The following is a 13,107-nucleotide window of genomic DNA, read 5'->3' as shown; positions in this document are numbered from 1 at the left end:
GGTACTCTGTAAATATTACTGAATAAATAAAATGACTATCATTATTTAGGTTTTCCAAATTTCTGGCTTGCCTTTCCTCTCTAAGATATTTTCCACCAAGCTTTCTCTTACGCATTCAGTGACCTGGGTTACAGTGTGATTCCATTTAGTTTTGATGGTGGGTGAGTTATTAACTTCTCAGCCCTTCCACAAAATAGGGATCACAAAGGTATCTGTGGGTTGTTGTGAGAAATGAAGTACTTAGCACAGTGCTTAGCACATAATAATAAGTGCTCAATAAATTTTAGCTGTCATTGTTCTTAACATATGATTATTAAGTTATTTTCTTCTGTTGCAAACTGCCTATCAATTCTTGAAACATCTCATAATTAATGTGACAGCATTCAGAATAGCCACCCAAAGTATGGTTCCTTGTAATACTTAGTATTTTAAGCTGAAAAAAAACAAAACTGCAGAAGAAGGAGGGTCATTTTATAACTTTCTCCCTCCCTTCTCCCCTGTAGTAGGTAATAAGACCCTCATTAACACTTTATCTCTGAATACACAGGGAAAAAGAGAAGAAGAACAAACAGGACTTTCTAAGTTCCTCCCAACTGATCACCATGAGATCATAACCTTTTGTCTTCTAATCATACTTCTGCATGATGTCTATAAAAAATATTTTCCTGGGTCATCATTTCTGAAGGCTCCCATATCAGGTAAAATGTATATTAAATACATTTGTATGCTTTTCTATTGTTAATCTCTCTTTTGTTTTAGGGGTCTCAGCCATGAGCCTTAGGATGCTTAAGAAAAAGATATGTTTTTTTGCCCCTACAAATAAAACTTCGAGGCGTTGAGATTCAGGGCTAAGGTTGCAAGTGGATGAATCTCCTGAAAAGAAAAATAGCTACCTCCCACATAGGTCTCTTTCAGGGAACATTAATCCTCCTCTTTTGTGCTCCCAGAAGACTGTATATACCTCTGTATAAGAATCACTACACTGTATTTCAATTAGTTGATTGTGTTCAGTCTTGTCTGCTACACTCTGTGGTCCTTTAAGATACAAAATCTCTGTATTCTACCACAAAGCAGGCACTCTATAGATGCTTGCCCAATGGATGAGTTACTATAAAGAAATGAGACTGATCCCATTATTTGCACTCACATCACATGTGCACTTTCATTACTGTTACAAAATTACATTTCCCAGTAGATGGTCTTGATGTGAAGAACAGGGTAGAAGATTTTAGCATTGGCGAGAGATGCAGAAGGTATATGAAAATAAAAGCAATGTGTTGGAGTTCAGAGATGTGTTGCAAATAAAATGTGCTTAGAAGACCGAGACAAAACCAGTTCTTATTTTCTTAGAGATGGTTACTCTATTTCAATAGAAAAGATCTAATTTATATCCATCTTACTTTATAGAAGCATGATTACCCAGAGAAAAATTGTAATAAAAACATTCTTGATAAAGTTGAAAAGCACAGTTATTAGAAATGAGGGCTGTGGAATAGAAAAGAGGCATACAGCTTGAGGTCTGACTATATATGAGAATCAAACAATAATAGGTATTTAATGCCACAGCCAAAAAACCCTTCAAGGAATTGATTTTAAAAGTCATCCAAATACAAAGTATTTAGAGTGATGCTAAAGCCGGTGTTCAAGTGATAAAAATCTTATGTTGCTTTATACAGGCTAGAAGACAGCAAATCTACCTCTAGAAAAAGAAGCTTGAGGCCGGCAGATTTTACTGTTGAATTAGCTGTTTAGTAGGTATTCAAAATAAGAGATCAGAGAGAGAAAGGGAGAAAGAAAAAACAAAACAAAACAAAACAAAAAACAAAAAACCAGTATCATGATGCTTCTATGTCTTACACCTATCATATGCTTTGAGTCTATCCCTCTGAAAATGTTTCTCATTAGGGAAGTACTTACATTAGGCCTCAGCCTGGCTGCCAGATCATAATACTTCTCAGCTGCTTCATTGAGACTAGCCTGTCTGTAAAAGAAAAAATAAAATAAAACTATATCATATATTTTAGAATTACAAATAGGATCACTGTGCAGCAAAATAATGTTAATTTTTAAAAAAATTCTGGTCACACCAAACAATAAATTGCCCAAGCAGAAAAAGACTTAAAAATTGAGTGTTTGCATTGCACTTGTTAATGTATTTAAGGCATTATAAATAGTATCTTAACATAATTCTATTCAGCGGGTGTTATTTCACATTTACGTATTAGGAATTAGAAAAGTTATCCTATTTTTCCATGCAAAACTAGGTAATATATTATAGTGGTGGGGTTCTCCAGCATCAACATGATACCCCAGAAAAATCTCAATTTTAAAAATAAATTGTCAAAATTAGTAATTATTGCTTTCGTTTTATAAAAACAGTAAAGATCTGCAGGACTTTCAAAATTCCACATCTGTCTAGAAAGACACTTTCTTTCCAGTATGGAGGGAACTTTCCATGTTTTTCTGTGTAGTTAACAGAAAAAATAAAAAGTCCAGATTATGTGTCCCCTTGGACTTTGGACACCAGGGTTATAGCACATGACTTAACCTCAGCTAAATGGATGTTCTCGTTACTTAGGACTTTCATTCCTAAGTGACAGAAAGATGAAAGGATGGCCAGAATTCATTCGCAATGGTAGAAGCAATGGGACTATTTACTAGCCAGACTCTTCCTGTAAAGAACTGCTTTTGTACATCTCACTTCTGGGCCACTGAGGCTACCTTGTTTCCTGCCGATTTAAGCCTTCCAGCTTACAGTGAATTCTGTAGCTCCCATAGCCTTCAAATAGCTACAGTCAGTTTCTCTTGCTCACAGCCAAATCCTGTAAGTAGCGCAACTGACTTGTACAAATAAGATGTGCGCTGAAATTTACAGACAGATTTGTTCACTGCCTATTCCTGTGATTCACAGAAAAGACCTAGGTTCACCCAACTCATTACCAGAAGCAGGGTCCTAAGGAAGTCCAGCCAGTCGTTCTTTAATATACAATATATTTTTTGATCATATCATGCTGCTTCAGAAGACCTTCTAAGATGGCAGGTAATAAGATCTAAGAAGCTTGCGGAGGTTGAGCTGGAATCTGGTGACAATATTTGAAGGGTACAGAAAAAATGCTACAGGAAAATGCCAAATTCAATTTCAGATGATGTATATAGCATATCTATGATGTGACAATAATATAAATGGCTGGGGGTCCTGCAGTTAAAATGGAGTGGTGTTCTCTTGAAGCTGTGATGTAAAGAAGCTATCGAGACAAGAAGATGACAGGAAAAGGATGAAGAGAACATAAAAATTAACTTTCTCAATTAGAAAAACATATTCAAGTTTTAAAAGAGAAGGTTAACTAGCCATATCTATAAAAGTGAATTTGTACTTTGGTCAAGCCAAATACAAACTATAAAAACATACCCCATGCAACCATATAAATTATGGAAATAACTGAAGATAACATCTCTCTGGAGTGTAGGACATATTTTTCTAATTTTTCAATGAAAAATAATTAAAAACACTGCTATTTTTAATAGAGGTTATAAAGAAAGTAAAAACCCTTGACCTAAGGCTCTACTGGACCCATGACATGTTACAACGTGCTGTTGCAATTTATATTCTCATAAATGTTAAAGCTCAATTTCAATGTCAAGAGAAGTACTTTAGTTTGGTATGAAACAGTAAAAATTCCCTCACTAGGGTATTTAATAAAGGTTCTCTCCACCAAATTATAGAATCAATTTGGTACAGATTCATTTGGAAATCTGAACCAGAATTCATTAGGTCATGCCCTGGAAAGGTTTTCTCCTGAGGAAAATAAAAGGCATGCAGGTAGGAAATTGGAGTAACTTAATACTACAAAGAAGTCAGTTACTTTGAAGTGAGATCAACCAATAGTTGCCCAACATGGAAAGTATAGCTACTATTAATATTCATCTTTATGGACATTTAATCATGAGGTAGATAAGGATCAAAAGAGAAACTGGGGAATCCATCAGATAAAATGCCTTGAAAATAATAATAAACTTAATTTTTAAAAGGTTTTACTGCCCCCCAAAATGGTTATTAGTTTTTAAAGTCTTCGTATTATTCAGTGCTTTAGTTCTCAAAGGAAATATCTAGGTTAGAAAACTTAATTTCTTAAGCTAGAAGTAGAATTGATGAAATTCTGATGAGGTGGGAAAAAAACCCCACTAGGATTTATTATATATGTCATATAACTACGCAAATTAATTTTCACTCTAGGACCTTGCTTCTAATATTAAACAGTCTTTATAAACTACTAATCAGCATGTGTTTATGGCAGAACATGGAAAACTGTAGGGAAAAGAATACGTCAGTTGCACCCACGGAATGCTCATTTATATCCTCATTTTATTCTGTAGACAAAGGAGAATAACTCATGAGGAAGTGTCCAATGTCCATTTTACAGTGTTTGCTGTATTTCATACACGGCTCTGCACACAGCATCCTGGGAGCACTTAATAAATCTTGACTGTAGGGATGATTGAATCATTAATCAATATTTGAAAAGTAAAGAATTTAGCAGTATTCTGCCAGTTGCTTAGAGATTCTACTAAATATTGTCAAGAACTTCAACCATAAGATTGTTAGGGACTGATCGCAGGACTCAGATTCCCGAGACTATTAAAGCAGACAATAAAATAACACTTCCTGCATACTCGTATCCCTTCTTCCTTCCCTATTTCTTTTTTGGGACAGAAAATTTCTAAATCCTCTATCCAGGAATAGATTATTTCATTTACCAGTTACAATACCACCATGAAGCAATTATTATTATTAACCACATTTTAAAAATGAGGATAATGCAAAAACAGTGCCAGATACTCACTTTCTTACTTCCTGAAATATCTCATTTTTAAAAGCTCACAATTAGATATAGTGGAAACTTTTCCCAAGTGTCCAAGTATTAAGAGAAGGCTTTGAAGGTGGGTGAAGAGGAAAGCAGTGGCTCTGCAAGAAATCTTGCTGGCCAGATGTAAACAACTTTGCATTCTGACCAAAACACACTTTACAAAGCCAGGAATGAGGTAGCGAGAAGGAAAAGTCATTCATACCAGGAACCCACAATGGATCCAGATGGGCAACTTGCTCCATTTAACATGCCACCCTAGGAGTCAACATTGTTATGTCACATATCTGGAGCATTAAATATTTAATCCCTATGCCAACAATAGACAACAACTAGAGACTCAGACGGAGGCTCCTTTCTCATTCCCAACTCCTACCTATCATAGCTGTTGGGACCTCCCACTCTTCACATTACCTCTGGTCTCTCAGGGCCAGGAAGGGTAAGGAAGAAGAAAAAAGTCCACACAGTATTTGTGAACTGGACTAGGAAGTAAACCCTGAATTCCCAAGAAATCACTGGAGTGAGCTGATTATATTTTAAGTCTTTAGATTCAGGGTCTTTTGTTTTGTTGGTTGGTTTTGTTTTTTTGCCATCAGTGAAAATATACTCTCAGATCGAAAGCAAACAGACAATAACAAAACTCATAAACAAATTTCATCATTTGCATACTGCGGAATTCCATTTTTGTACATGGGACTATAAAATTTGCATCTGTTAAATATATATATTTCTTATATCTAATTCCACTCCCTGGTGTTATTTTAGAAAAGTATATTTTGGAACACATGTTTATGGCTCAACAGTCTTATAAAGAAAGATGTAAAGAGAAAGTTGGGAATCAATAATGTAATAGAATAACAACTTAATATACCCTATGAAATGTCTGAAGCAAATCTGATTAAAAGAACCACTTACGATTAACCACATTTTTATGTATTCTGTGAGAATTATAAAATTGCTAAATTTAAAATTTCTTCTTTAGAAATATAAATAATAAAAACTAGTGGCATTTAGAAGTAAAACTCTCAACTACAATTATTAATAGTTGTGAATTGTCAATTTGAATTAAAAATTAATATAAAAACCACGGATACATACAAAAGATAATATTTCAGTAAAGTCTTGGTAATTATTTTCAAGAATAGCTTATGAGCATTTTTTTTTTTAAACTGGAGAGAGATTGTTGTTCATGTAACATAAAAACAGAGGAAAATAGCTGGGTTTTCCTGGATTCTTGCCAGGCTCTGATGCTTAGTTTTAAGTTACTCAAAGCAGTACTAAATTTTAATTCTAGTTGATATGTTATACAGTAGGAACAGAAGTAGAACTGAAATAATCAAAGACATAAAAATGTACAGAAGATCTTAAAATAGTGAAACCAGAGTCATACATATGTAAAAACAATGGAGCAGAAAAGATCCTTGCAATGAAACTTCTACAATAAATTGTTTATGACCATTAAGCCTTCTTAGATGAAAACTTCTCTGTCAAGACAGAAAATGGCTTCTGAATTTTAAAGGAAAAGAGTAGAGCGGTAAAGAAAAAGTGTAGCAGTAAGAAGAAAAAACTACACTGACAATATAATTTTTTAAAAAGTCCCTCTGAGAAATTCCTTGATGCCCCATGACAGTTTAAGACTATTCTTTCATGGCCTCAAACTGTTCAGGGGCTGCTAAGGGCAGAGTTAAACCCATATCTAGAAAGATTATATAATTATGTGTAGTGGGAAAAATTAAAAGAGAGGGTATGTGTATCGGCAATGTCAACTGTTATATTCACATGTAGTAAATTACCACTTAGGTTCAAGGTGTAATGTTTGGATGAGGAGAAGGAATTGCAATGGGTGAAAGAGAAACGGCAGGATAGAACTTGCCTGAAGTGGTGGTCCAAGAATCAACGTTCTAAGCTTCTCCTGGGATTTGCTAGAAGCGTAAAATCACAAGTACTACCCCAATCTACTAAATCATAGCATGCATTTTAACAACATCCCCAGGTGTTCACTTGCACATTAATATTGGAAAGGCACAGGGTTGAAAGATGCCCACCTTCAACCTCATCTGCCACCTCACTTTGCTCTGAAGACCCTATGGCCCATTACAGCATGGTTGAAATAAGAGCCTTTTGATTGTAAATTGGAAGTAAAATATAACTGAAAAATCCAGTGACTTACGCGTGGTTTTGGTAAGTTTGGAATTGTTAAGGAAGAAAATGTATGGTCCAGAGGGCGTTGGAAATATATACACATATCCCCAAGATACACATACATGTAAGCACACACAATCTGATTTGTGAAAACAATTTGATTGTTTTTTTTTCTCATTTAAGAATTTAAATTTTATGTGACTTCCAGTAGAATGTATAAAGAAGTTAGCATTTCTAAATTTTATGTTTTCAATATATTGATTACATAATATTCTGTGATTTGAATATAAAAATTAAAAGATAATGATTCTTTCTCATATATTCACTCTGCTCTCTAGAAATTAGGGAAGAAATTAGAACCAGTTGGTATGGTAGAGTTTTGCTATTTTTACTACCTTTGGGGAACAGTGATAGTTTCCACCCTTAGGCCTAGAAAAAAGGAAAGTGCACACATCTCAGCTGCATGCGTGACCCACATCAGAGACTAAATCATGATGATACTTCTAAAAATGTTAATATCTCTTTGAGAATACAAAGTTGGAGTTCTCTCTCCAATGACTCTGTCTACTTTACAAAATTTATTATAAAAGTATAATTTAATAATATTGGAAAGCCCTCACTACTGAGCATTTATTTACACATTTCACAATCTGTTACTCTGTAAATTGTTTTCTCTATCAATAAAGTCAAGAATCATAGCATGTAAGCCATCAGTCAGGTGTAAAATATGAGGGAGCCAATGTGACAAAGTAAAAACAGTATCATACTACATTAAGCCTTAACCCCTGCTTTACCAATGGTAAATACAGAGAAGAGTATTGACTTTGAGTCTCACTATGCTCATCTATAAGATAGGAAGATTTATAACGTTTACTTCACAGATGTACACTCAGAGGTAACAGAGTGACAGACATAAAAGCAAAGTATAGTGCCAGGCAGACAGAAGATGTTTGAACAAATGCTACTTTTATCCCTTACCCTGTAAGTAGATTAAACACACACACACACACACCCCTTCCACTAGAGCCAATGAATGCTGTAAACCATGTACAGTTTGTTTTTAGTGCCTCTATATTTCCTCTCAGATATCAAATATCTTCATGTACTCTCCAGCTTCCAGTTCTTCGGAAAAGCTGAATAAATCCATTCAGAGAAAATGTTTCTAATAGAATACATGATTCAATAGTTTCTTCTCATAACGCTATAGATATAACTCTACTGTGTTCTAGCATTTTAAATTCCTTTATTTTCCTTTAATGATAACCAATCTGCTTTTTTATGCTCTCATCTGGAAGCATCTAGTAACTTTTCACTTTGTTTGAAGTACTAAAAATGTCACCATGTATTGTCAACATTCTTTATGAGAGGCCACTCAACATCTGTGATCATCTTCCCTATGAATACGTTTGGTAATCAGCCAGAACAAGGATCCCACATTCTCAAGCAAGGCAGAAGCCAGAAATTCACTGATCTTCTAACTTTCGTTTAGCACGGGACTCAGTTTCCACTCACCAGATGCAATCTCAAGAGAATGGAATTCAGAGGTAAGCATAATGGGAAGCAGCTAGGCCCAGGAGAATCATCTTCTAATAAATGTGATGCACACTCTGCTGGGTTCCTTGTGGGTGATGGTGGCACAGCTCCTGAACTGTAAAAGCTGCTGAGCCCAAGGGAATTCTGGGTGGTTGAGAATTATTCCTAGCTGTGTAGAGTAGAGCTCCCAACCCCACTGGTAGAGTCTGTAGGTTATAGAACACTCTTTAGAAAATCTTGTTGCTGCACAAAATAGCAAGAATGATTCTTTAGTACACAACTAAAAGCTGGTCTTTACATGAAAACAGCTTAGAAACAAACCATTTTCATTGATTTTGCCTTCATTATGATGAATGAAGATCATCCTATTTTGGAAATTTTCTCTATCTCTGGATAATTCTTTATCTACTCTATGCTCTTTTTCAGAAATTCTGTTCTTATTAACATTTACATATACACAAATAAAATCATATATAGCATATATGCTATATAAAACTACATGCACAAATATACAGTATGTAATTATATATGCATATTTATACATAAATAAAACTATCATATTATGTATACTATATATATAAATGACATATAATTATATACACATATATAATTATGAGCATATATAGTATGTGGAACTATACAAACATATATGTAATTACAAGTGTAATTACTTATAATTATGCATGTGAGTTCCCAATCTATCCTCCAATCTTTTATTCAGTCACCATTTTCATGTTTTTAGTATTTTGCATCAATTTCTGGGGAAATATTTATAGCTTCTAGTTAAATTATTAGCTCATTAATTGTACACTACCTCCATTGCTGTTATACATTCAGAGACCCTATTAATCTCTTAGTAATCTTTTCCTGACATTATAATGTTCCTATTTCTACTTACCTATTTCTTTGCACAGACATATTTTGTATCAGCTAAGTTAGGTTATACTTTGGGAATAAATACCTTCTAAGTCTCACTGAATTAAGACAACAAAGTTTACTTCTCACTCATTGAACCTATCCAGCACAGGTGAGGAGGGAGGTTTGTCTCTCTTTCATCACTTAGGGATCTACGTTTCCACAATTTCTAAGTCAGAGAAAGGGAAAAGCACTGAGTCTTAGAGCTTTGGCTCAAAAATGCCACACATCACATTCACACACATTCATTGACAAATAAGACGCATGCAGGACTTCAGCTTCAAGGAAGGCAGGAAAGTGCAATCCTACTGTGGTTCTCTAAAACAAAGGGCCAAGCAAACTTTCTGAATGACATTAATACTACTTCCACCTCAGAGTGTTCTTGTGAAGCACTTTGATGACAAGAATTTAGAGACCCTCTAAGAGGCTCTTATGTTTTTAATGTAAACCTGCTTCACTGAGGCCCTTTATTTTGATACCTCTGACTTGTCATTCTTATCTGAACTGCCAAATTGAATAATATATTTCAAAACTTTATATTAGCTTATTCTACAGAGAAAGATCTTTGTCCATTTCTGGTAGCTGGAATGGGTCTATTGGAAATTTCTCAAATTTCAAACCTCTTGAAGGTCCCAGTAAGATAAAGATTTGCCCCTTGATGGCTGGCCTCAGGATCTCACTTCTTCCAATCTAATCTCATTCAGATGGTATGACAATTTTTTCTTTTTGCTACATTTGTAATGAGCAGCTCCCGCTCCCCCTCCCCCTCCCCCCATTTATAGATTCTTTTGGTCATTACATTGGCAATTTGCCAAGAAAAGGTAAGTTAAATCAGTATGTTCAAACCTTTTCTTGAACTATAACTTTCCCTAAATTGCTGATTTGGGATAGTGGGTAAACCACTTATCCAGCGAACCAAGTGAGACACAACCAGGAGACACCCAGTCTCTCTCACACCCAAATGGTCACTAAACCCTGTCAATTTTGTCTCCTAAATATCTCTCAAAAGGACATAGTTCCTGAGAAAAGAATATCAAACTTAATTTAGAACTATGTGGCATCGCCCCCAGGAGAAAATTTACATGTAACATTAAATAAGCAAAATTTTGATAACTGACCATTTTGACAAAAGCATATTCAAGGGGAAACCAATAACCTTTCTTACTCCTTTAGGCAAACAAAGCCCTGAATGTTCTCAACTGATAAGAAAACAGACTGGTATTCAGCTTGACAGCAAGCACTACAGAAATGCTTGAATTTGACAGAGGTGAAAAACAGAAAAGCTAAGTAAAAACATTCACGAAGACTGCCATCCAGTTGAGTAGGAGAAAGTCAGGCTGCTGTGGTCACTCTTGCAGTCAATATAGGAGGGCACCGACTGACTGCAACTTAATGATGGATGCAGACCAGAGAAAGCTGGAGAGGAGGTTCTGAAAATAAATCCTAAAGATTTCCTCACTGCCAGTATATAACAAAAACTTTCCACTGGTTTCTAGCACTAAGGCAACTAAGAAAAAATCCTAAGTGATGTCTTTAACAAGGACTTTATTTTGTAATACACTTATAATGGGTTTCTATTGGTAGACCTTGAATTTCAGACATGGATTTAATATGTAGCAAAATGCCTTGTTGATAAAAGTATCTGTTATTATCAAGATGAATTTGCCTGTCTGTATTTGTGCTTTCCCATTCTTGCAAATTGTTTATTGTGGCTGAAAGCATAGTGTTTTATTCATGAGGAACAAAAAGTCCTTATCTCTGTAACGGTACCTAACCTTGTCACACAAATTGAGGTGTCTTTTAAAAATTATCTTTGCATTGAAGGCTCTTGCAGATTGGTTTCAGTTTATTTTATAAATATACCAATAGTCAATTGAATCCTGATTTCCCTTTGTAGGTGTCAGCTTTCTTGAGTTCATCACAAAACAAGTACTTTAGGGATGCTAACATTAATGTTGAATTATGACATTCAACTAAAATGTCTCTGTATTATTTTTTATAACTACAGGTGAATCTACAATCATCTTAAAAGCTAAAAAAAGTAGTCCTTCTACTTTTTTCAAATGTCCTCATTTTAAAAATTGGATGTCACCATCCAATTGTGAACCAACTTCTCTGTTATTATTCTTCCCTTGTAAGAGTAATCTACGTAATTACAAATCTATCCCTGGAAGCCACGCACAGAGATGACAGTATAGAAGTCATTTAATGAAGCATTTAAGTAGGGATTTAATGAAGTGATATTCAAGTAAGAATATGGGAGGAGTTATATGTACATATATATATAACTAACATGACAAATAATGCTTTTTAAACAACGATATAAATCATTTGATTAAAACCAGTTAAAAACATCCTCCTTTAATCTAAAGAACCATTTATGGATGTACTGACTTTCTTTATATTCACACACAAAAAAACCTGATAATCTGGCCTTATATTTTAGTTTTTTTGCTCTCGTTGTAATTAGCCTTTGTAATAGTCTTCTGAAAACAGAAGAATTAAAAGTTAAAAAAAATGTATTGTTTCACGACAAAGCAATAGTGTTGATTACAGGGCTATTTTGAGAATTTCATGGGCCTTAAGTATACTTGTATTTGATAATCCTCTCCACTATTAAACATTAAAATGTATCCACATGCCACAGTCAATATAATTAACATAAAAACACAAATATTGAGATGCAGTTTACTGACATAATGTTTTGCTTTGGAGACATTTAATTAGACATGTATTATATTCCATTTTGCAGTTTCCTTTTTGTATTTTATGACTAGTAGTTTTTAGAGGGAAGGGAAAGGAGGTCGCAGTAATTTTCAGAAAGTCCTAAAAACTCATATGCCCTACACATGGTGCACATAGACCAGGGGAGTCCAATCTTTTGGCTTCCCTGGGCCACATTGGAAGAAGAATTGTCTTGGGGCCACACATAAAATACAGTAACACTAATAATAGCTGATGAGCTTAAAAAAAAAAAGAAAGAAAAAGCAAAGCACCTCATAATAATGTTTAAAGAAAGTTTATGAATTTGCATTGGAATGCATTCAAAGCTGTCCTGGGTCACATGTGGCCCGTGGGCCACCGGCTGGATAAGCTTGAATAGCCTATAATGAATACAATATTTCTAATTTTTTACATAGTTAAGCAGCGTGATTGACTCACATTGAGAATGTGGAATAAGGTGTATGATGGGAAAATTCGTATAATTAATTACCTTCTCAAAGCCTAGGCTTTGAGGCACAGCAGCAAAAAAACTAACCTGAGCATGTGGGCAGCATTGAAGACAACATCAAACTCTGTGCTGTCTAGTTCAGCTGCTTTTTTTGCCATCTCAGCTGCTTCTATGAGACGAGCTTCTTCCAGAAGAAACTGACCTGAAAAGTATAAAAACCAGTGAGCTTCAACTCAGAAAATCCCATGAAACAATAAAGCTGTTATTAAAGAAAAATAAGTACAGTGGTAAAGGTGATTTGAAGCTAAGATTTAATAACATACTCATTATTTAGAGATTATTTATATGCCTTTTGCTTAACTATGGAACATTTCAAGGTTTCTATTTGCTAACTTAAACATTTTTTTCTTAAAAAGAAATCGTCTATAGACTATTCAGCAAGATATAAGATGAATAAATTTAAAGCTATATTACAAATATGAG

At 34.6% G+C, this 13,107-nt stretch overlaps 1 protein-coding gene across 4 annotated transcripts in view; it reads right to left on the bottom strand.

The window, feature by feature from the left end:
• Window positions 1-13,107, bottom strand: part of TMTC2 (transmembrane O-mannosyltransferase targeting cadherins 2) — a 446,884-nt gene that overhangs the window by 71,157 nt on the left and 362,620 nt on the right. For all 4 annotated transcript variants that reach the window (XM_003811646.5, XM_034936298.3, XM_055095955.2 and 1 more), the window contains 2 exons: window positions 12,712-12,826; window positions 1,918-1,981 (listed from right to left, as the gene is read on the bottom strand). In XM_003811646.5, the coding sequence (XP_003811694.3) occupies window positions 1,918-1,981; window positions 12,712-12,826 (179 nt within the window). The remainder of the gene's footprint in view (window positions 1-1,917; window positions 1,982-12,711; window positions 12,827-13,107) is intronic.

The sequence above is a fragment of the Pan paniscus genome, chromosome 10 (assembly GCF_029289425.2).
Source record: "Pan paniscus chromosome 10, NHGRI_mPanPan1-v2.0_pri, whole genome shotgun sequence".
NCBI classification, from domain to species: Eukaryota; Metazoa; Chordata; class Mammalia; order Primates; family Hominidae; genus Pan; species Pan paniscus.
Note: the sequence above shows the minus strand (reverse complement) of the source record. Positions and strands in the feature narration are given on the sequence as shown.